General features: G+C 45.8%; 2 protein-coding genes across 3 annotated transcripts in view; one reads left to right on the forward strand and one right to left on the reverse strand.

Annotated features, from left to right (window-relative positions):
* Nucleotides 1-179: 179 nt before the first annotated feature.
* On the forward strand, nt 180-6,230 carry XKR8 (XK related 8). The gene is made up of 3 exons (XM_055332391.1): nt 180-590; nt 2,798-2,994; nt 4,629-6,230. The coding sequence occupies exons 1-3, from the start codon at nt 298-300 to the stop codon at nt 5,336-5,338; spliced, it is 1,200 nt and encodes a 399-aa protein (XP_055188366.1). The 5' UTR covers nt 180-297; the 3' UTR covers nt 5,339-6,230.
* Nucleotides 6,231-9,283: 3,053 nt separating this feature from the next.
* The window catches only part of EYA3 (EYA transcriptional coactivator and phosphatase 3), a 100,510-nt gene continuing 85,963 nt past the window's right edge, over nt 9,284-23,830 (reverse strand). For both annotated transcript variants that reach the window (XM_055332041.1, XM_055332040.1), the window contains 4 exons: nt 21,279-21,393; nt 20,105-20,226; nt 14,818-14,918; nt 9,284-12,991 (listed from right to left, as the gene is read on the reverse strand). In XM_055332041.1, coding sequence (XP_055188016.1) covers nt 12,911-12,991; nt 14,818-14,918; nt 20,105-20,226; nt 21,279-21,393 — 419 coding nt within the window. In that variant the 3' untranslated portion in view covers nt 9,284-12,910. The remainder of the gene's footprint in view (nt 12,992-14,817; nt 14,919-20,104; nt 20,227-21,278; nt 21,394-23,830) is intronic.

The following is a 23,830-nucleotide window of genomic DNA, read 5'->3' on the forward strand; positions in this document are numbered from 1 at the left end:
GGAGGGTAAGGACGGACGGAGTGGCCGGGCGGTCTTCGGGCCCAGCGGCCCTAGGGCGCGGCGGGGCCGGCCTCCCGGGGCGCCGACGGGCGCGGGCAGCGCCGCGGGCGCCCCCAGCCGCGGGGTCCGCGGGCCTCGCTCCTCCCCGGACGGGGCGGGGCGGGGAAGTCCCGCCCAGGAGGCCCGGGCCCTGGGCGGCCCCTAGGGCTGCGCCCGCCTCCTTCCTGCCGCCGCGACCCCGGGCCCCGAGGGCGGGCCTGAGCCCAGAGGAGGAGGAGGGGGAGCGGCTGGCGGGTCATGCCCTGGTTGCCCCGCGCCGCGCTCCTCTGGGACGTGGTCCTGGGCTTTGGGGGCACCGCCGCCTTCCTGATCGACCTGGGCGCCGACCTGTGGGCCGCGGGCCAGTACGTGGTCAGCGGCCGCTACCTGTGGGCCGCGCTGGTGCTGGCGCTGCTGGGCGTCGCCTCGGTCGCGCTGCAGCTCTTCAGCTGGCTCTGGCTGCGCGCCGACCCCGCCGGCTTGCACGCGCCGCAGCCCCCGGGTCGCTGCCTGGCGCTGCTGCACCTCTTGCAGCTGGGCTACCTGTACAGGTGAGCACCACGCCCTCGGGGAGAGGGAGGCAGGCGCCGCGGGCTGCTAGCCCCGGGGAGGGCCGCGACGCCGCGAAGGGGGCGGGAAGGGAGGATGCGGACCCAGGAGAGGAAACTAAGCCCTGTGGGCACTGCTGCCCACAGGTGAGCTCCCCGCCCCTAAAGCCTCAGAGCCCAGGCCGGCAGACAGCCCTCTGAGCTCCTCCTCTAGCCCTACCCTCCTGCCAACCCTGGGGAAGAAACTGAGGCTCATGGTCTGGAGTCAGGCCTCTCTGGGCTCCAGTCCTCGCTAATTCACCGTCTATGGCCTCATGCCTGCGTTCTCTAAGCCTTTTTCCTCTTCTCCGAAAAGGCAACAGTGATGTAGAAACAGGTCTGGCAGGCGGCCTCTTGTGGGGAGTGGAGGCAAGAGCTGAGGTGCCTAGTATGGTGCTGGGCTCTTGGTGGGCTCTAGGGTATCGGCCGACTCCTTATATTTTCCATCCAAAAAAAAAAAAAAGTTCCTTTTTTCCCTGGGTGGGGCCTCAGGCAGTCACTGGAGCCTCCGGGTCTCAGTTTACTCATTTCTAGTGGGGATGGTTGTAGGGCCTGCCTCTTTTAGTAGAGATTAAATGAAGTAAGATCTGTAAGTTGCTTTGAGTAAACATTCAACAAATGTCAGCTGGCTTGATCACTTGGGTCACCGTGTATGGAGCGGGGTTGTGTGTGTGTGGGGGATGTGGGGAGCTTCAGCAGCCCTGACCCCCAGAGCAGAGCTTGTTGTTTCAATCCCTCTTTCCGAGTTTTGTTCTGTCTGCCCCAACCTCTCACCCCCAGAGCAAGTGAAAGAGCAACATGGGGCCTGACTCACGCATGTCCCTTGAGCCAGCCAGGGCTGGACACAGGCTGGGTTCCAGAAAATTTGTGTGGGTTGTACTCCTCCTCTGAACAGGCAGGGCCCTCTAGAGATGAAGAAACTGAAAGGATGCAAGGGATCAGAGTCATGGGATGGAGTCAGGACACATGTGGTCTGGGTTGGGATGGGGTGGCTGGAGCCAGGATCTGCTCTTAAATCGATTTTACAGATTCGCTCCAGGTCTTGCTTTGACAAAGCTGCATCGGGTCTTAAGGAGTGGACAAGAGGAGCTTTGCTATTGCAGTTTTGCCCGAGGGGCTGCACAGGCATCAGTAACATGCTGGGCGGGCGCGAAGGAGTGGTTATTCGGGTCCTGGCAGGCCTCGCGGAGCCCTGAATCCGTAACTGTGTCATGCATCTTCCCTTCTCCTATTTCTGCTGAGCACGAGGCCAGCAGACTTTCCTACACTTTGGTTTTGAAAATGGGGTCTCTTGGACTAGACTGAGGCAGGGGCCTTGGGGGACCAGAGGCAGAGGCTTTTGCTGAGGGAGGAGCCCCAGCCTGGGCCTACCCGCCCTGCTCCCTTAGTGTGTTGTCAAGTCCATCCAGGGGGAAGTGACAGTAGGTGACTGAATTTGCTGTGATTGAGTGGGCTCAGTAGCCCGCTGAGATCAGCTCTGTGGGGGAGATCGTGGTGCATCTTCCTACCACCTCATGCCAATGCCAGTGGGGCACCCAGGCCTGTTTGGCCAACCTCTGGACCCCCTTAACTCCGCCTCTGTCTCCATGTCCATTACTCTGGACAGTCCTCTTAAATAGATCTGTGCTCTCACAGCTGAGGGCTCATCCCTCCACCCCTTCCTCTTCTCCACAGCCAGGGTAATCTTCCTGCAGCACCATCTGACCTATCTTGTCTGTGCTCGCAAGCTCTCAATGGCTCCCCACTCCACCCCCCCCCCAATCCTAAGAAAAATCTTATGCTTGCTAACATTTGAGAACTATCGCCCGAAGCAGTTTCACAGTAAACCTTTGAAATTCACACAGCTTTGGGGCCAAATCCTGTTTCCACCATTGATTAGCTCTTTGGGCCTATTTCCCCATCCGTTAAATGGGAATGTTGTCAGGAGTAAATGGTTTGTGATGACCTTAGGACACCCCGGCCAGGTGGAGCCCTGGTAGCTGGTACTGCTCCCCATTCTACGACAAAAAGCAAGTTCAGGGAGGTTAAGTCACTTGTGCCCAAGGCCCCTCAGCATGTAAGTGACAAGCTAGGACTGGCGGCCACCTGCATCGACCCAGTGGGTGAGGGAAGGTGGGACGCCACCACACACTAACCTGGCCCCTTGGGGCATCCGTGTCCGCCCCCCCCAGGTGTGTGCAGGGGCTGCAGCAGGGGCTCCTGGTGTGGCGGCAGGAGGCGCCCTCGGAGTTTGACTTGGCTTACGCCGACTTCCTGACCCTGGACATCAGCATGCTGCGGCTCTTTGAGACCTTCTTGGAGACGACTCCACAGCTCACGCTGCTGCTGGCCATTGTGTTGCAGAGCGGCCGGGCCGAGTCCTACCAGTGTGAGTGATGGGCCCGTGGCCAGTCCCCCTGTGGTGGCTTGGGAGAGCTTCTGATGAACGTCATGAGTGTTTTAACTCTTTTATAAAGGGTGCTTAGAAAATAGGAGAATGTCCCTTAGGCAAGGTCCGAGTCCAATCTGGAAGTTCCTCCTTAGCCTCCGAATTAGGACAAATGACAGGAATGGTGGCCGTGATGATTGAGGGCCTGCCATCAGCCAGGCACCTTGGGAGGTGCTTTCCTGTCGACATCACTCACATGCACAGCAGTCCTGTAGGCTCACGTGCTCTCCATGTCACATGAGGGCAAAGAGGTGTCGAAAGGTGAAGTGATCTGCTCCAGGGCACGTGGCACTCACTGGGCACGTGCTTCGTCTGTTGGAGCGATGTGGGTGTCTAGATCAGGGCTCCCTGGGGATAGTCTCCACTGTACTTGCAGGGGTGGCAGGGAGCGAGGGAAGAGACAGATTTTTCTGACTTTTTATTTAACCAACATTTATTCGGCTGCTATTATGTGCCAGGTCCTGGGCTGCTGGGGACCCCAAGGGAGCAGAATGTTTTATACCGTGAAGGAGCCCCGAGACAAGGCAATAGATAATTACTGTGCTAAGACTCCAGACAGACAGTGGGTGAGGTGCTACAGGTCACCTGCAGAGTGGGGCGGGGTGCGTGGGGTCAGGATGGGTGACTCTAGGGGATAGTCAAGCTGGAGCTCGCAGGGCACGTGCTCCTGGCCTAGCAGATACTGTGGGCTAAGCTTGTTCAGGTCAGCGAATGCGCATGCTAGGCGGACTGTGAGATATCAGCCCTGCTGAGACCTAGCATGGGGTAGTTAGAAGGGACATTGCCACAGATCTGCTCCCCAGGTGGGGCGGGGGGAGGCGGGGCAGTGGCCTCCTGGGCCACAACAGGTTCCCAGTAAACCTCTGTTGATGGTGGGAAGGGGAGGGGAGGAAGCATTCCAGAAATGTTCCAGTACTGCTTTCATCCCTCCTCAGAGGTCCTAGTGCTTCTTGTCCAGCCTGGGCACCCAGGAGGTGGGATAGGATCTCCATCGTAAACTCCGAGCATTGAAAAATCAAAACGAAGGCCCAGCCTGAGCTGGGATGTTCTGTTTGTATGGTGGGGACGGCCCTCCTGGCCTGGAGGGCAGCTTCAGCCACCCGCCTGTTGCCACCCCTGGGATTTCCTGCTTCCGTTTCTGAGACTACGAAAGAGGAAACTGGGATTGTTGGTTTTCAGGCCCCAGAAAGGCTGGGCTCTTCTGGGAAAGGGTTACAGGGCCCTAGAAGATGCTCAGGATGTGGCCAGGGCCCAAGGTGCCAGATGCTGGGTGACAGGGGTGCAGATGCGGGTATGTAAGTCACACAGTCCCCCACCCCAAATCGTGGAAGAATTAGCACCATGCTAGCACCTGAAAAGTAAAGCCTTGTGGCGAAGGGCAGACTCCGTATTTGGGTCCTAGCTCTGGTTTTGGTTGTGTGAACAGGTGCTACCCAGCTGTGGTTTCCCTTCAGCAGTGGGGGGCTCTCACACCCTCCTCAGGGTGGCTATGAGGTCGCGTGGTGTCTGTGACCCCTAGGGAGTGCCGGGCAGGCTGCCCACAGGGCTCACCTTTTTCTGCTTACTCTCTGTAGGGGTCGGGATCTGCACGTCCTTCGTGGGTATCTCGTGGGCGCTGCTTGACTACCACCGGGCCTTGCGCACCTGCCTCCTGTCCAAGTCGCTCCTGGGGCTGGGCTCCTCTGTGGTCTACTTCCTGTGGAACTTGCTGCTGCTGTGGCCCCGAGTCCTGGCCGTGGCCCTCTTCTCAGCTCTCTTCCCCCACTATGTGGCCCTGCACTTCCTGGGCCTGTGGCTGGTGCTGCTGTTCTGGGTCTGGCTTCAGGGCACAGACTTCATGCCAGACTCCTGCTCTGAGTGGCTGTACCGGGCAACGGTGGCCACCATTCTTTATTTCTCCTGGTTCAACGTGGCTGAGGGCCGCACCCGAGGCCGCGCCACCATCCACCTGGTGTTCCTCCTGAGTGACAGCGTTCTCCTGGTGGTCACCTGGGTGACCCACATCGCCTGGCTGCCCGGCGGGATCCCACTGCAGATGCTGCTGCCTGTGAGTGGCATTTGCTTCCTCTTGGGCCTGGCTCTACGGCTTGTGTACTACCGCTGGCTGCACCCTAGATGTCGCCAGGAGCCCGACCGGGTGGATGGGGCCTGGGGCCTCCGTTCCCTTGAGTGGCGTCGGCTGCCTCAGAACAGGCGCATGGCCCAGCTGGCTCAGAGCTTTTTCCCCAGGGTCAGGGATGAGGCTGCTTTGCCACAGAAGGGAGAGGCGAATGGGGTCCTTTGAGGCAAGGCCAGACCCAGCAGGTTCAGAACAGATGGAATCAACTGGTAAAATGCAGAAGATAAGCTAATTTTGCTGCTATGGGTGTTGATTCACCCCAGAAGCACTTACTGCCTGATGTACCGGGCACTGGCGACCAGAGTTGAGTAAGACAGAGGCCTGGCTTCAAGGATGAGAACAAGATGAGGACGGCTGGGCCCTGGGAGTCATGGGCTCTGATTACGTACAAGACACTTTGGGAGGAAAGAAGAGACCCCCTGCCCCACCCCCTACCCCCACCCTGCCAGCCAGTAGAGCTGGTTCCCCAAGGCTCCTAGAGCTGGCCTTTCACCTCCCTGGCCACCTCTAAACCAATTGGTGAAGGTGCTGTCCCAGTGCCTGGCTCCCCGATCCTGGGCTAGAAGGCCCAGGATCTCCAGGACGTGTTCAGAATTCTTCCTTTCTGCCCCACCTGTCACTCTACTCTGTTCATCTGACAAATGTTTACCGAGAGCAACTTCTGTGACTGGAATATTCTATCCTTGGAACCTGGAACAAGATGAGCTGCCACCCAAGCTTCATCCCTTGCCCTCTCCAGCTACTCCTGAGTAGGCTGCCATGAGGGAAGCCAGGGGTGTCCAACTGGCCACCCTGGCAGCCTCCCCAAGGCCTCGGCACAGCTGGCCCAGCCTCTGGCCCTGCTCTCAAGCAGCCACCTTTCAACCAAGTGCTTGTGAACCTGTGGTCTGGGCCATAGCTCAGCCCAGAGAGTATTTTTATACTTTAGGCAGTACACTTTCTACCTCAGAGTCTATGTGAGAGGAAGAGAAGGGGTGTGCATACATGTCTCTGCAAGTGAAGGACATGTATGTGTTGTTTTTGTTTAACAGTATTATTATTAAAACCTCATGAAACCCTCCAACCTAGTTGTGTCATTAAATCTACAGTGTTCAAAGACACTTGGAAAGAAGGGTCCAGGGACATGAAGTCCATCCTTAGAATTGGTAAGGGCCCTGGGACCAGACAAGAGGGCTGGTGCAGGCAGGATTTCTCAACCTTGTTTTCCAAGTTTCAGGAGCTGGTAAGCCATTGTGGGGTTGATTGTTGCCAGGCAGGCATCAGAACCCAGAGCTGGACCGACCCTAGTGCATGCAGCTTTGCTGCTAGGCCTGGCTGGAGTAGCCACAGACACCTCTGCTACCAGGAAGTGAATCCCAGAGCCCGGGTGAAGAAAGGTACCTGTGCTGGGAGCTCAGGGAGGGTGTAAGTGAAGAGGCAGCTTCGGGGATGTGGGTGTGGGCAGTGATGCCAGGGCGGTGGGACTTCTGTTGCTCTGGAAGATCTGTGGTTGGAGAAACTAGGGAACAGGGAAAGGGCACAGAGACAGGAAAAAAAAAGTGGCAGTCATCCATGTGAGGGGATCCAAGACAGTCTAAGTTCTAGTATTCTTTTTAGTGGAGACACAATAAACAGGAGAAGTCAAACTGTTGGAGATAGCATAGATGTGGGGGAGGGCACAGGGAGAGGGTGAATGTGGGCTGTGGGTGGGGGTTACGGTTCTGTATAGAATGGCCAGAGAATGTCCTGTTTTCATCTTTCTAGCTTGATTATTCTGGAAGCCTACCTGGGGCGGTGCCCTTTCAAAGGTTAGGTACTAATCAGATACTGAAGGGCTGAAGTTTGTAATAAACCCTCTTGGATCAGTGCTATTGAGATGTCTGTACCCTTGGAATGGCTCCTGCCACTCAAACCTGCAGTCTGTGAAGAGTCACGTCCTTTTTCCTTGGCTGCTATGGGTTTTGTTCATGCAGAGGATGCCTCCTATCTGGTTGGTGTTGGGCAGGTCCTAGGAACTTCCATCTAATTTCCCTGCGTTAATCGATGCGAGCAACTGTCAACTTACTGGAGGAAAGAAACTGCCCAGAAATTTTGAGATGCTTAAATACTTTTAGACCAATTAGACTTATTTAATAAGAATACTTGTTTTTATTAAAAGGATTCCAATAAAATACTTAAAAAAAAAAAATGGCCAGAGAAGGCCTCCCTGAGAACTGGATTCAGCCCTAAAGGAGGGAGGGCGAGGAGCATCCAGATGCACTCTGTCCCAAGGACCAAATCAGCAGTGTCCGGCGGGAGGCTTGCGCAGCTTTATGGGCAGGCCCAGGATGAGAGATGGGTGGGGCGTGGGAGGGGGGAGCCCTGGGGAGATGATGCTGGTGCTTTTTGACATAGAAAGGGAAGGTGGAAAGGATCTCCAGGATCATGTTGTCCAGTGATTTCCAGATTTGAATATCACGGACCAGGGGCACCTGGGTGGCTCGGTGGTGGAGCATCCCTTCAGCTCAGGGTGTGATCCTGGGGTCCTGGGATTGAGTTCCGCATAGGGTTCCCTACAGGGAGCCTGCTTCTCTCTGTCTTTCATGAATAAATAAATAAAATCTTAAAAAAAAAGTATCACGGAGCAGTAAAAAGGCCAACATGGTTGCTGACTTAATTGTAACCAAAAAAGGTGGTAAAAACTACCATCTGTTATCTTTATCATCTCTTATAGGAGATAAAGTCCTCAGAAAAGGGACCATTCTTGTAATCAAATATATTTAAATACATATAAACACATCCATAAGTGAAATCATTAGAATTTCTCTCAAATCAAGGGTTGAGACCCTAGAGGGTGGACTTAATGCCTAACCTAGCCTTGGACATGGGTCCTAAGGGTTTCACTGAAACAAAGATTGACATTATTTACTTTTCCAAGCTTCTTGTCACATGTAGAGATTAGGTTCAGGGGAGATGCCATATATGCCCAAATAGAAGACACAGTTTTAGGCAATTCCCTACTTTCCCCTGACAAAAATCCCAAAGATGTGTTTTTAATATTTTGGCGAAACTCTCGTCTATAATCACTAAATTGTCAAATAATGGTAGTATGTACCTAAATTAAAACATAGAGTGTAACACCTAAATCTATGGAATGAAGCAGTCACTTCATTTGTATATAAAGCTTACAGAATTATATTTTTTTAAAAAAGATGACAGTGACGTTATTTGCAATTAGAAATTGCCTTTCAAGATTCCCACCAGAATTTTTTTTTAAAGGTCAAGAAACTTGTTTTTGAAGAATAAAACCATCCTGAATTACTAATTTGTACCTGCCAGCAAAAGGCTTTTGAGAAATACACAGGTTATACTTACTATACACGAGATGTTTACTCCTAGGGCTTGAAAAGCAAATAATACTCTAGTATTTGTACTTAGGACCAAGTAAAGATGTAACAACTAACAAGTTTGCTTCAACTATGATGTGGCTAGAAATATGTACCTTCTGATGCAAACATTTAAAGCCTAGAATATAAGGTAAGTCCCTTTTCTAAAGGGGAATTAATATGGAGGAAAATACATCTTAGAATCTGACGCGTGTACTTAGAAGCTAGACTCGAATTCCGGCCTCCTTCGTTGGAATAAAAGGCAAAGGGATTCTCGACTGTTTTCCAGACAAGTTAGTGACAGATCCAAATATGAAGAAATGAAATGAGATACGGTAGTTGATGTGACAGGAAATCAGGCCAAATCAAGCGAGGTTTGGTATCAGTTTGTCAGTTTTATTGCTTTTGCATTTTAAGCTCATCACAGCAAGGTATCGATTTCTCTTTAATAATTATATTTCAGCACATTTGACAGCAAATGAAACCTCTTATCATTCCAGTCCTAAACTTTAAAAAGCAATAGGTTTTAGAAACAATTAATAAACTTTCCCTTGCAAGTTATTTTAAAATATTTATTTCCCCATGTACATTTATTTATACCAAATGGGTTAATTTGTTTTTGTTTTTGATGAAATGAATGACTGGGTTATTGAAGGGTGCCATCTTTCTAAGGAGCTCTTCAGGTTTTTTTTTATGAAGCCCTACTTAGCCTACTTAGCTGGGCAACTGGGCTGATCCTACTCAGAAAAGACACAGGAGCAAACTGTATAGAAAATAAAAACTTTATTTTTTTTCAAGTTTATAAGATAGTTCCCATTACATATAACATTATGGTCAAGGATTCTACACAGCCACAAATGCCCGCAGTCACATAAATATATCTGATCCACTCAATGCCTTTTCCTGCTAAATGAGGCATCTGAGGTCCAGAGGGTCATGTTTTGAGTAAAAGTTGTCCTTAATGAGATGGCTCCCGTCAGTGCATTAGGAACTAGCCACGGAGCCTTGCTTGCTGGAGCTAACTCAGAGGAGAGGAAGGGGCAGAGGGACTGTAAATCGGGGATGGGACAGAACGAGATTTTTCTCTCATAGTTTAAGATATTTTAGAATTCAGATTTAGCTTCTTTGTAAGTGTGAACATCTGGGGAGTTCCAAGTTTTGGATGAAAAAGGAAGCCAATTTAGTTGTAAGAAATAGAAGCCTGCTTAGAAAGGGCCTTAACTAGCCCCCTTCTATAGGAGTGAGGAAAGGAAGGCCCAAGCTCACCACCCTTGGCTTAGACCTTTATTCTCCCAGGAAGAGGAAGCATGTGGCTCTGCCCCTCCCCCCTCTCCCCCATGGTTCAGTGGCACTGACACCCATTCAAGGTAGTGAACATCTAGATGCTCCACACGCTGCAGCTAGAGTTTGCCAATCAGAATCTACTGGGAGCTTTAAAAGTGAGTTTGTATAAACTTTTTGAACAAGCTGTGGCACAGGTCTCCTGGGACACTAGCTTTGCCCCCCAACTTACAGAGCAGAAGACAGGAACACCCCAAACCAAATAAAAGCCCAAATAGGCATCTAAATTTGGAACAGGCATCTATTCTCCTGGACACCACCAGCTGCCCCAGGGGCACTGGACAGGGTGATGCTAAGGCACAGTCAGTTTTACATTCGAAAGTCAAGCCACCTCTTAAACCCAGGACACATCTGACAACTCCAGGTCCCATACTAGAGACAGTCCTCACCGTGAAATGTGCAGACCCATTTTGTAGAACCCACAGTGCCCAGCTGGGGGAAAGACTGATCACATGGCCAATTTCAAGGGTATACTTTCTAGCAAAGAGGGTTTCCCCCTGAAGAAATGACTCATGGTATCCTTTTGCCCTGAGCTTCTAAGAACTCTTGGTGCTACCCACTAACTTTCCTTTCCAGCTCTTTGTGCTGGGGAGGAAGAAAACACAGGGTAAAAGGAGGACACTGTGTTCCCTGGACAACTCATTTTGGCAAAGAGGAATCAGGAAGCTCTCATTTTCTGTCTGTCCTATAACGAGGGCAGCAAACATCAAAAAAAAAAAAAAAAAAGCAGAGGTTGCTCTGCTCAGTAGAGCTCCTCACCTCTTGTAGCCAATTTCAAGTTCTTTTTGCAGGCAGTCAGGGCAAGGGTGGGGAGTGGGGGATAAATGCCATTGAAAGAGGAGTCCAAGTCATATTACAGGGATAAAGAGCTTCTCCCAAAGGGCAGGGAGAGGAAAGTGTTTGTGTGTGGACCTGTGTGCATGATGGGGGTACCATTCCACAGCCTCAAAAGCCTGAAGTACAGCACCAACTACATGGCCTATGTCCAGTGCAGAGAACCAACAGTTATACTGTCAGTATGGGGAGAGCTTGGGGCCTGGAAGAAAGGCCCCTCATAGAGCTTTCTAAGATCAATTATCAAGCAAGGCAGAGCAGCATGTGGATAACTATGCTGAACACAGACCACAGAAGGCTGGCCTCAGACTACATGCCTCATCTCTTCCCCACCTGCCAAAGGAGACTGGGTCAGAGACGCAGCTAAGTAATGAGCACTGACTTCAGCTCCTCCCCCAAAACTGCTTCCCTAAAATTGAGTAATGGAGCACTTTCTCAATGAGCTCTGAAGGAATGTGTCTATCAGTCAGTCTTTGCTGCCATCTGGGTGGCCTGGCATTGGAAGGAGCCAGGCCCCTTTGTGCTGCAACATCTCTGGAAATGGATATGCAGAATCTCTAGGGGTGAGCAATTACAGCTGGGGTTGGTCAAGGGATGCCTCCTGCTGAGGACCCAGACTGCACACCTGAGGTGCTTATATGATCGCCTCTTCATGCCGCCTGGGAGAGGCTGAACTTCCTCAGCTCTAGGAATTTTGTCTGAGCAGATGCCCACATTGGTCTTGGAGAGATGGAGCATCCACAGACACAGCTAGGCTGCAAGGTTGGGATTAGTTGCCTGGCACCCACCAATCTTCCCAGAGGTCAGGGTGAGATGTTCCTGCATTTGGCCCAGGATTAAAATTTCAGGCATGGAGTAGGGTTCCAGCACTCTCATTTAAATCAGGAAAGTCTTTCTGGCCTTCTAGTTTCCCATTTTAGAACAAGATTTGAGAAGCAGGAAGGGTGTTCCATGGGAAAAATGGGTTTTGATCACAGCAATCTGTTCTTCAGTTTCAGGCAGAGATTTGGGTAAATATAGGCCCAAAATACCTTTCTTGGCTTAAGGGCTTCAAAGGAAGTCAAATGTAGTTAGAAGTCTGTTTTTAGACTTAACTTCTTAGATCCAAAGCTGAGGGACTGGCCAGAGCTGCATGGAAGTGGATGTGAGGTACAGGGGCAAGAGTCTAGTACTGATGACTAAGAAGGAAGAGAAGGTTGTAGGGGTGTCTGCTGGGAAGTGTGCTTCTCTGCAGGAGGAAAAGGTGGAATCTTCTTGTTTCAAGAGCCAAAGAAGCAGAAATTCCTCAGAAGCCTTAGTCCTTTCCCTACAGTTTGGAGGTAAGCCGTCTGGGATGCAGTCTTTGAATAAAAGTCAAGCTGAAGGCTTAGAATTTACTGCCTTAAAAGGGGGCGTTTCTAGAGTTGTGCCATTTGGTTAAAGGGGAACAGGGATTGGGATGGGGACTAAGGCTTCTAGGATGGGAAATACCAAAGCCTAAAGTTAATCAGTATTCAGTGCCCCACAGTTCAGCAAACTAGGAGATGGAAGAACGGGAAGGAAACCACCCTAGAGAGCAGACCACTGGAGCAGCTAAAGAGGTGCTACTGTCACAGAGAGGTATTTTAGATATTTCAATTGCTATTTTCCAAGGAAACTTTACACACCCCTTTCTTGCTAGAAAAAGAAAGGAGGGAAAACCTGCTTCAGAGACCAGACCCTTAACTATAAAAATAACATATACATTCCCTGGGAATATTTTCTAGAGCTAAGGAGATTACAAAGACTGCAAGAGATGGTATCACAAAAGTCTGCCATGTTTATCCTGTTACCGCAAGTCCAGAACAGTTCTCAAACTGGGCACGAACTAAGAGTGCAACTCTGCCCCAATAATTTCCTTTTCTTTTCTTCATTTTTTTTTGAAACAAAATAAAATGAAACAAAAAACAGAAGAATTAAAAGCACTGTAGCTGCGGTGAGTCTATTGTTCTCTCAATCCAACTGTCTCCTGCCTCTACGAGGATGAACACAGGGCTACAGCTCACTCTTGGCAAAAAAAAAAAGCTTCGTCCCTTGCAGCTGTTGGTTCTGATTGTGTTCTCGCCAGCATTCCATGGAGAAAGAGAGAGAGACACACACACAGAGACAGAGACAGAGAGAGAGTTCCCAGATGGTTCCGGTCTCTAGCTCCCTTGAGGAATAAAAAGGAGCTCATGGGGAAAGGTCTTCATTCCAGTTCTCAGAGAAAATCAAGCTCCAAAGCCTGGTGGAGGGACACTAGGTCTCCATGGTTTGTGATTCTCCAGAAAGGCATGTTGTGCTGGAAGACAGGAGGACAGTTGATTAGCCCAACTTCTTTTGCGAACTTATATTTACCTATAATATACCTCTTCCTCTCCCCAAGATACTTGGGAACACTCTCTCCTCCTGCCCACCTTATAGGGCTGTTACAGGATCAAGTCAGTCATATGTGTAAGGATTTTGTACACGCCAGGATACTTTACAAATGTGAGAGATTTTTATCAGGTCTTCAGTAGTAACTCTGCTTTTATGATATATACTTGTTCTAGCCATTACATAGGGTCTTCAGGATCAAATAAAATGACCCATGTAAGACATTACAACTAATATTGTATTTTCTTATAGATGGTCAGTCTTCTGTAAGTTTCAGAGCTACAAAGCTTAAATATTCTTTACAACTAAGATACACGAATCTAAGAAATATGATCCCATTTACTATATTGTCAAAAATCATGTCCAGGAGACCATGTGCTGTTGTGGAAGCCACATTTTAGAGAAAGGATTTGAAAAATTGAAGTATTGGAAACCATGTTCAATGAAGCTAAAGGGGATTAGCTTTACTGATCATTTTGCTCAAACTGATTGCAAGTCACCCAAAATACTGGTCTTATTACAACAGTTCTTTGGCAGTAAGCTCAGCGTTTTTCAAGCATGTGGCTTGCACATATTTAAAAGGCTTTTAATATGCCGAAGAGGAAACAGACTTGTTACGTTGTGCTCATGACTAGGCCCAGGATGTGAAAGAGACACAAGTTTTAGTTTAGTGGAAGGAGGAAGATCCTAACAGCTTGAGTGACTTCATAGAAGAGGATACACAGGAAGCAGTCTCCACATCCTTAGGTTTATTCAAGCAAGGACTAGAAAGTCTTCTACCAAAGGGCTACAGAAAAGGTCCCTCACAGGGTAGAGGCTGAACTGGATAGAGCTCTAAGGCATCTTCCAGTGGGTATATTCTATGGTAGATGACTACAGGCATCAGCTTAGCGGCACCAACTCTGCTAATGACTTAAGTTGTTCTTTATCTCCCCAACTCCCTTCTTCAAACCAAGCAGCACTATTGCCTCCATCCACTAGTGTCTTTCCTAGAGCGCAACAAGCACTTCAGAATCAAAACCTTAGAAATAACACATTTAAAAAAAAAAAAGGTCCTTGAATTGCTACATAAAATGGTAAATGAAAACATAATGAGGTAATAGTGCCACCTGATTATCAATCTCAGTTTATTAATAGTTGAAGTTTTTACATTAAGTGATGAAGAAAAGCAGGACAGCTAGTCCTAGTTGGCAACCTTCCACTTCCAAACCTAAGAAGCAGAGTTGCTGGAAGGAACCAGAGTAGAGGAAAAGAACTTTAATAAATGCAGATGAGGAAACTCAAAGAGAAGTAAACTGTCCAAAGTCACACAGCTAATAAATGGATAAGATCTGACCCAGTCTAATTTTAGATTCCATAGGCAAGACTCTTTCATCCACCACTTCCTGTAATGAGAAGAGGTGGCCTGGAGTTGGGACCTGCACAGCAGAATAATCTTTTCTGGGCTCAAAAGCAGAAAGGACTTTATCCAAAGAACTTTCACTTGATTGTACTGGCCTCTACCAGGTTTAATGATGGGGGTCTCTCCAGCAAAGCTCAATGATTTTAAGATTTCAGAGTGGCAGGGAGGAGAGAGAAAGGAAGGATCTAACAACTTACAGGGAAAATTCTATTTGGGGAAAAAAGGAACCTCTTTCTTTAAAGAAAAGGGAAAACATTATAATGCATAAGATTACTAAGATTTCTGACTTTTACCATTTCTCTAACTGCTTGATGCATTACCACATGGATTATTCTCTTAACCATGGTTACCTGTTTGGCTGCAATCTCTTCATCTCGCCCATCTCCAATCACTACGTATGTGACTTTCTTTCCAAACCTAGACACAATTCTCTCGAAGCAGCTCTCCTTGCCTGATAAGAAAAATAAATTTCCCATTAGGATAGTCTCCCTACCTTTTTTCAGCACCAAAGAGGGCTGCTGCTGGTTCACCTGCCTAAGCTTAGACAAAACAAGTGGCAGCCCAAGTAATTTGTCTGGTGGGGAATACGGGTGGCCGCTAGAGATCCAGCAGGCCTGCTACCCAAAGAATGTGAAATTGTGCTATTAAGATGACAACAGACTTCCTAGGCATTGTTCTTTTTAGGTTCTTATTTTAATCTGCATATTGAGGGTAAAATCCCTAAGATCTTAGTGTGGGGATTTTTTTTTTTTTTTTTTTAGTAGGGTCCATGCCCAGCACAGGTTTGAACTCATGACCCTGAGATCAAGGTCTGAACTGAGATCAAGAGTTGGATGCTTGGGGCACCTGCATGGCTCAATGGTTGAGCGTCTGCCTTTGGCTCAGGTCATGATCCCGGGGTCCTGGGATTGAGTCCTGCATCGGGCTCCTGCAGGGAACCTACTTCTCCCCTGCCTATGTCTGCCTCTTTCTCTGTCTCTCATGAATAAATAAATCTTAAAAAAAAAAAGGGGGGGGTTGGATGCTTGACTGAGTCTCCCAGGCACCCCTTAGTGTGGGGAGTTTTTATAAATGGGAAGCAAAGGGGCCTAGGCAGCGTGAGAGCTGGGAATACCACCTCCCTCTTCCATATCTCCTGTAGCCTACAAAGCAGTTCTCAAGGGATTCCTTTAATGAACTCTCAAAATAATCCAGTGAGATGAGTATCATTTCCCTACTGTAAAGATGAAAATGGAGCTGAAAGGATTAGTTACTTGTCCCAGATCACAAACAATCTAGTAGCTATATTTTGGGCTCCAGGTTCCAATCTAGGCTCTAGCTATCTTGCCATGATATAAGAATGATTTCAGAGGGAACCCGTTTTAGTGTAGGAAAAAAAAAAAAGTGGAAGCATAAGGTCCTGATTTCTTGTTGGTAACAAGAAATAGGCAAACAGCCATTTCCTCCAATTCTTCACTTTCCAGAAACAGTCCTTAGGCCAGAATCTTATGTCTTTCAGTGGGGGAATAGCCCCAGAGTACCAATGAATATGGCAGTAAATCTGTCACATCCAGAATATCCTATTATACTTTGTAATGTCAGCTGAGAGAGTGTCTCTCTGAAATTGACCTTGGGGAAGGGTGATCTCAAGCCATGGTAGACAGCTGAGAAACATGGCAGTGTATCAAAATTCAAATCCCATCTGGAAGACACTGGAAACATGCGCTGATGATAATGCTGTGGGAAAGATACTTTATTTGCGTAAATAGAAAGGAAATTATTTCCTTTGCTCTTATTTCCCTGTTTCTGCCACCATCTTCAGTTAAGCAAGGTCCTAACTCTGCTTTCTTCTTCATCCTTTCTTCCTGCAAGATCCAGTGACTTAGCACCAGGGTTCCTGTGTGAACAAGAAAAAAGTGCCTCTTCCCCAAGGCACTTGTCTGCCATCTGCTGGAAAATTGTTGTAATAAACATATAAATACATGAATTTGAGATGACTACATCAAAATTGACAACCTATCCACCCATACTCAGAAGTCCTGCTTGGCACATGTGAGCAACTGCAAGTCTTTGAAACTCCTAGCCTAACTGGCACCTCAAACCAGGTGAACTAGTCACCTGAACCAAATTCTGGTCCATTTTGGGCTTTAGCCTCCCACTTGTAATAAAAAGCTTGGCTCAGGTGCACGTAGGTCCCTTTAAGTGCTAACGTTTTACAATAGCATTGTCAAGCCTGACATTCAAATCAAGCAATGCAGTCAATGTTTACAGAATAAATACACATTAATCTCATAAATGATTCAGTAGATGACTGCAGTCCATGTCTTGAGCCCTAATTCAAACATTAAATAGTTCAACTAATAAATTTTTATTATGTTCAAAGTGTTGAAGAGCTGTTCGCATAATTCCATGCCAAATATTACATCCTTACAATCTAAGCCAACCTCTGCCAGATCCAATCTCCTTTACGATCTGTTTATAGAAAACCTTAAGTTAGAGTTTAGATTTTTTTCCGTAATACCCAACAAAGGGAATGTCTCATATTTAAAGGACAAGGACATAGAAAGATTTTTGTCATGGTATGTAATGATCTAGGATGAAATACATTTAGGAATGTCTCCTCTAAAAAAGATTTATTAGCAGCTCAAAGTGAAGAAGTAGCTATATAAAAAAATGACTCCCATACTGTTGGTAAATATACTTCCTCCATTTTACACTCTCAAAACAATCCTGAAGATGAGCCCTGCATTGAGGAGGATATGGCCAATGATCACTCAGCTTACCAAGTATCAGACAACTAAATCTGTAACAGCAAGACCAACTAAACCTTTGGAGAATATTAGGTTTCTGGGATTCCTGAAACAGTTTTGAGAATTCTTTTTATTTATTTATTTATTTATTTATTTATTTATTTATTTATTTATATTATTATTTTAAGATTTTATTTACGAGAGAGAGAGAGAGAGAGAGAGACAGAGAGACAGAGAGACAGAGAGACAGAGAGAGCAGAAACACAGGCAGAGGGAGAAGCAGGCTCCATACAGGGAGCCTGATGTGGGATTTGATCCTGGGACTCCAGGATCACGCCCTGGGCCGAAGGCAGGCACAAAACTGCTGAGCCACCCAGGGATTCCGAGAATTCTTTTTAATATCAAAGATAACGGAGTGGCCATTTAGAGAACCATAACTCGAGGAAGAAAACAAATATTTCTTCTCCTTACTCCCACTTCACAGTTCTGTAAAGGAAAGCCTCAATTCTCTGTGGTTACCAAGGTCCAGGTACCTATTGCTTTGCAAATTAGCTCTGGGTGAAATGAGACTGAGAAAAATTACCAAATAAACACAGGTACTGTCAAAGGAAATAAAATCATTCCCATTAGTTGGATGAGCCTTTGGATGTCAGGACTCAGGACATAAGGACTACAGAGAATTTACCTTTTAGATGTGAAAGGCTTATTCGTAAGTGCTCTGCATTCTTATGAAATGCATAGTGAAGCAGTGGCAGTGATACCAAAACACAAAGGGGAGTGGGTTTCCTGCAATCCCTTGTAAATGGAATAACTAAACATACAGAATAAGGAGAATAAAAATAAATTCTTGTATATCTACCACCAACTCACTTTTGTCAAATCGTAACACTGTACATAAAAAAATAAGAATGAGATATTACAGATTTGATTTCCTGTGTACCCCTATCTGTCGACCCTTCATTTATCTGAGTATATATATCCATAAACAATATATGGTTACATGGTTATGTACGTTTTTGACCTTTAGATAAATGATACACTCTGTACATATCTACAATGTGTTTTTTGTGTTAAACACTGTTTTTCATATTAATCCTTATGGATGTTATGTAGTTTTAGTTCATTTACTTTTTTTAAAAACATATTTATTTGAGATAGAGAGCACAAGCAGGGGGAGCAGCAGGCAGAGGGAGAGGAAGAAGCAGGCTCCTTGCTGAGCAGACAGCTTGACATGGGGCTCCATCCCAGGACCCTAGAACCATGACCTGAATTGAAGGCAGATGCTTAACCGAACTGAACCATCAAGGCACCCCAACAGGTTTTATATATTAATTAGTAAGTAAAAGAGCTGCAAATATCTTTTCCCAGTCTGGTTTATCATTTTATTTTTTATTTATTTTTTTTTTTTTAATTTATTTATGATAGTCACACAGAGAGAGAGAGAGAGGCGCAGAGACACAGGCAGAGGGAGAAGCAGGCTCCATGCACCAGGAGCCCGACGTGGGATTCGATCCCGGGTCTCCAGGATCGCGCCCTGGGCCAAAGGCAGGCGCCAAACCGCTGCGCCACCCAGGGATCCCTGGTTTATCATTTTATATTTTCACTCAATATAAAATAAGATTCGTCTAATTAAAATGATAATTTTTTGTTTTTTGAAAAGTTTTTTTTTGGGCCATTTAAATAAGATCCTCCTCTTCTATCTTAAGGCCATACAGATACTATTCTGTATTTTCTTCTAAAAATTAAAGTTTTGCTTATCATGCTGTTTTTTAAATCTACCTCAAACTTACTTTTACAAATAGCATAAGGAAGGAATAAAATTCTGCTTTTCTCCTCACATGGAGAACCCAGTTATCCTCGTACCAGTGAGTGAAGGTAAGTTCCATGAGGACAGAGGATTTTGTCTCTGTTATATTCCTAGTGCCTTGGCACTATTCTGGACAGAGGGAGAAGCAGACTCCATGCAGAGAGCCTGATGTGGGACTCGATCCCAGGACTCCGGGATATGGCCCTGGGCTGAAGGCAGACGCTCAACTGCTGAGCCACCCAGGCATCCCTGTATATGCCATATCTTGTTTATCCATTCATTTCATGGATTCATTCTACCTTTTGGCTATCATGAATAACACTACTATAAAGATGGGTCTGAAAATATTTTTTTGAGATCCTTCTTTCAATTGTTTTGGATATACAGCAGGAGTAGGATTGCTGATCAAATAATAGTTCTAATTTTAATTTTTTGAGGAACCACCATACTGTTTTCCACAGTAGTCATACATTTTGTATTCCCAACAACAGTGCAAAAGGGCTCCCATTTATTCATATCGCAGTCAGCATGTTATTATTATTTATTTTAAATTTTATTATTAAATAAACTCTATGCCCAATGTGGGGCTTGAACTCACAACCCCAAGATCAAGAGTCACAATCTCCACTGACTCAGCTAAGCACCCCAACTACATTTTTTTTGACAGCAGCCATTCTAAAGGGTGTGAGGAATTTAACCAATTTTAAGTATACATCTTAGTCTTTGATTTTTTAATCTAGTACTTTTTCTATTAGAGACTATAGCAGCACTCTCTCTGTGAAAAAGAAAAATAAATCTGGAATGAGGCAAAAGTAGATTTTCAAGCTACAATATTATGTTCTTTCAATTATTACAAAAGGTAAGAACATGATAAACATGAAGTCCTACAAACCTGAATTTGCTTACTGGCTGTGAAGCCTTAAGCAAGCTACGTAACTGGTAAGCCTGAACTGGCCCATCACTAATCTTAGGAAAAGACTGCTATGAGGATTAGAGATATGTATAAAGTGTCTAATTAAGGGATTGGTAAATAATTAAGTACATCATAAATTATGAAGTATTATGTAAGGCAAATGACAAGAAATAGAATAGAAATCATACCAATTTTGGTAGCACTATAGATGTTTTCAATAGGAAATATTTCTCCTAGCCCATATAGGAGAACCTTGGCCAGAGCTGGAACCAGCTGGGTTGTAGTGATCAGAACATTCACACAATTCTTTCTAGAAGGGAGAAAAAATAAAAAGAAAAGAAAAAATAAAAAGAAAAGAAAAGGAAAAGGAACGAAACCAACATGAGAGCAAGAATTCAAATGCGTCTTCTTTTTAGGATCTAATTAAAAACCTAACCTCAAAGGGCCTGTTATTTGTTCAATGCCATGTTGGGTTATTACTCTATCTCAGGTTTATTCATTTCCCATATTAAAGGACAGAGTCTATATACATAGTTGGCACAGAGGAGCAACTTGATTCTTGCCCCATTTCCCTCCTGACCATTGTAGTTCACTACACTTGTTAGCAAATAAACCACCACCACCGCATGTCACTGATGCCACACTCTGGAAAACCAGCAATGAAGACTTTTAGTCACAGACTATTCCATCTGAATGTAACTCAGCCCTTAAATAAGACATGATTTAGTCCTCTCTGCCTTTCACATAACAGCAACACAGATTCCAGAATACATGGTAATCTCATCACATGTCCTTTATCTTTATGGATATCCACCCCTTGGTATCAGTTGTACTATTTGCTTTACTGGTTGTAGATCTGGAATTCCTGATTTGAGGGAGGAAGCAACAGGGTACTGACGCAGACTGTATTTGGTTCTATTTCCCATTCTAAGCTTCAAGCTGAAATCTCCTTAGACTGCTTAATACATTCCTTTTCTTGTGAGTCCTGCCTTCCTGAGTGGGTTTTGGTACATTCCTCTGGAGCTTCCTCTACTTATGTGGTGCGTCTCCTACATGGATTTTTTGATGTGACCAGGCCCATCTCCTGGGCTGGAGATGATGGGTTACTCTGATCTTTTAATTCTGTGAGCAAAAAGTAAGGGGAAAGAAGACAGTTTCCATATATAAATATCCTTTGAAAATTTGAACATGTACTGTCAGCACAGAATGACTTCGTCTCCCACTTAACTTGAATATTTGTTGGTATCCTTTGAACTCCCTTCACCCCGTCCCAAACCTATGTTACAGAGTGGCCTATTGTGGACTGGTGCAGGAAAGAGGACAGCCAGGAGAGGATGAGAACTAAAAGAACCATTTCTGTACCTGGACTGGATGAGAAGTAAGGACTTCAATGCAGTTCCTAGCCAGGAGTCTGTTAAAACTTCAATTTCGGCTCTCAGTCTCTGCAGTGCTTCCTTCCTCTGGGGACTGAGCAGGCCTTCGGGAATAAAAGCAGACACGTTCATCACTCATCATCTGACAACATATCCCTGCTGTCACTGAGAAAGCAACTTCTAGAGTCAATTTAGAAACAGTGTGAGTCACTGAAATACTCTAATGAGCGAACAGATTTCTCTTCTTGGTAAAACCCTAGAGTAGCTTACTTCATTAAGATGCCTTTTCAACTTTATCAGAATGTTTTGCTAGGAGGGCCAACACCACAACAAAATCAGCTGAAAGAAACACTGTGATTAGATTCTGCCAAAGCAGAATCTTTCATCAACAGCCAGTAACATAATTTGCAGATGGGTGGACCATACTGAGTAGCACTGCTTTAGATGTGATATCAAGAATCAAAGGGAGAGAAATGAGGGATATAGTTGGAAGAGTGCAGCATTTCCAATCTCTCTAAAGAAACCAAAGCCCAAGGAGGAAAGGGGGGCTGCCTAAGATCACACAGCAAGTTAGTGGCTTGGTTTCAGAAGTCTATGCACTGCCATACATTGCTCCCATGGTGACTGTGCTTTCACCCTATCACAACACATTGACTTGAGATTTCAAGTTGAATGACCAACTTCAGGAATGTCATTTATTTGTACTGAAACAACTCCAGCTAAAAAGAGACTGAAACACTTTTTAAGATCAGGCAATTAAGCACAGAACAAAACAGAATTCATCTGATGGGAGCATGTTAGCAGACATTTGAACTGTAATACTCAAATAATAAATCTGGTGTTGTATTTTCTGTAGTGAAGGTAAAAACAGAAATCCTATATTCTATTTCAAATATTTCACAAAAACAGAAGGCATTTCTGTGAGGAGAATGGTGTATCATGTTTTCAGACTGATGGTTTCACAATGCAACCCTAGAATCACATGACTTTCAATGTCTCTGATAAAACAACAACAAAACCAGTACCTGTATGTCATGTGTAGCATACACATAAGTACACAGGTCACACACTTAACTAATAATATGATGTGGCACTTTTGTTAATTCCTATTTACAAAATCAGGTGGACATTACTTTTAGTGTTCCTTAGGGTAGGCTCAAGGGATTCTCACAGAGGATTATATCACTTTCTTTAGGAGACCAGGTCCTGGCACTCACTAAACAGAAGAAGGATCAGATACTTAGGTTGTATATGAAAACTAACAAAAGAAAGGCTAATATGTGGACAGAGTAAAAGCAAAAAGATGGAGTTGCCAAAATATAATACTGGCTCTGAATCATGAGAAAAAAATAGGCCATTAAAAAGGGAGTCTAAGGGAATCCCTGGGTGGCTCAGCGGTTTAGCGCCTGCCTTTGGCCCAGGGCGCGATTCTGGAGTCCCTGGATCGAGTCCCATGTCAGGCTCCCAGCATGGAGCCTACTTCTCCATCCTCCTGTGTCTCTGCCCCCCACCCCCGTCTGTCATAAATAAATAAATAAATCTTTAAAAAAAAGGGGGAGTCTAAAAAAAGCTAATTAGGGACACCTAGGTGACTCAGTGGTTGAGCATCTGCCTTTGGCTCAGGTTGTGATCCTGGAATCCTGGGATCGAGTTCTGTATTGGGCTCCCTGTAAGGAACCTGCTTTTCCCTCTTCCTGTGTCTCTGCCACTCTCTGTGTATCTCTCATGAATAAATACTACCTAAAAAACAAACAAAAACTAATTAAATTCCTAAAGCTTAGATGCCTGTGATTTTTATCTGGTACTGGGGGCTCTAACAGAAGTGAGCAAAATTATCTTTGAAGCCCTGTTTTTTATTTTCGGCACCACAACATAAGGCAGCATGGTGTGGCAGGAGGACTCTCTTGATCTGGGGTAATATACCTCTTCATAGTCTATCAAATCACTGAAACTTCATGCAACATTTCATATTAATCTTTGAGGGTGATAGTTTATAGCTTAAAATTTTCTTCTCATAAATATGTCACTAAAAAAAGGAACTGCATTGGGGAACTGGGCTGCCTGTTAGTAAGCACATGAGCCTTGGATCTTGGGCTTGTGAGTTCAAGCTCCATATTGGGCAGAGAGCTTACTTTAAAAATAGATAAATAAAATAAAAATAAAGACATTCTTTATATATAAAGGCTTGCATGAATGTAAAATGCACTGGATCAAGAGTTAGGGGATTGGGTATGACCATGGGTAAAATGTCCTCAGCATCCTCATGATAAACATGCTTTCTCAAATTGAAAATGAGAGGTTCTAAACATTAGAAATCTAATCTATGGCTAAGTTATTAATTCCAAATAATAGGATTTTAGGCATAGTGACACTGATAGTTGAGGGATTTCTGGGCAGAATTTCCAAGGTCTAACACATGGCTACTGCCAATCTAGAATTCTGGACTGAGTTTTCCATCCACCATAAACCTAGTCACTAGTTCTACCAAACTTGTTCTGGTAGTTTCATTAATCAGTCAAAAAATATGGCAACCTATTAACT

This window comes from Nyctereutes procyonoides, unplaced genomic scaffold, assembly GCF_905146905.1.
Source record: "Nyctereutes procyonoides isolate TBG_1078 unplaced genomic scaffold, NYPRO_anot_genome, whole genome shotgun sequence".
NCBI lineage: Eukaryota > Metazoa > Chordata > Mammalia > Carnivora > Canidae > Nyctereutes > Nyctereutes procyonoides.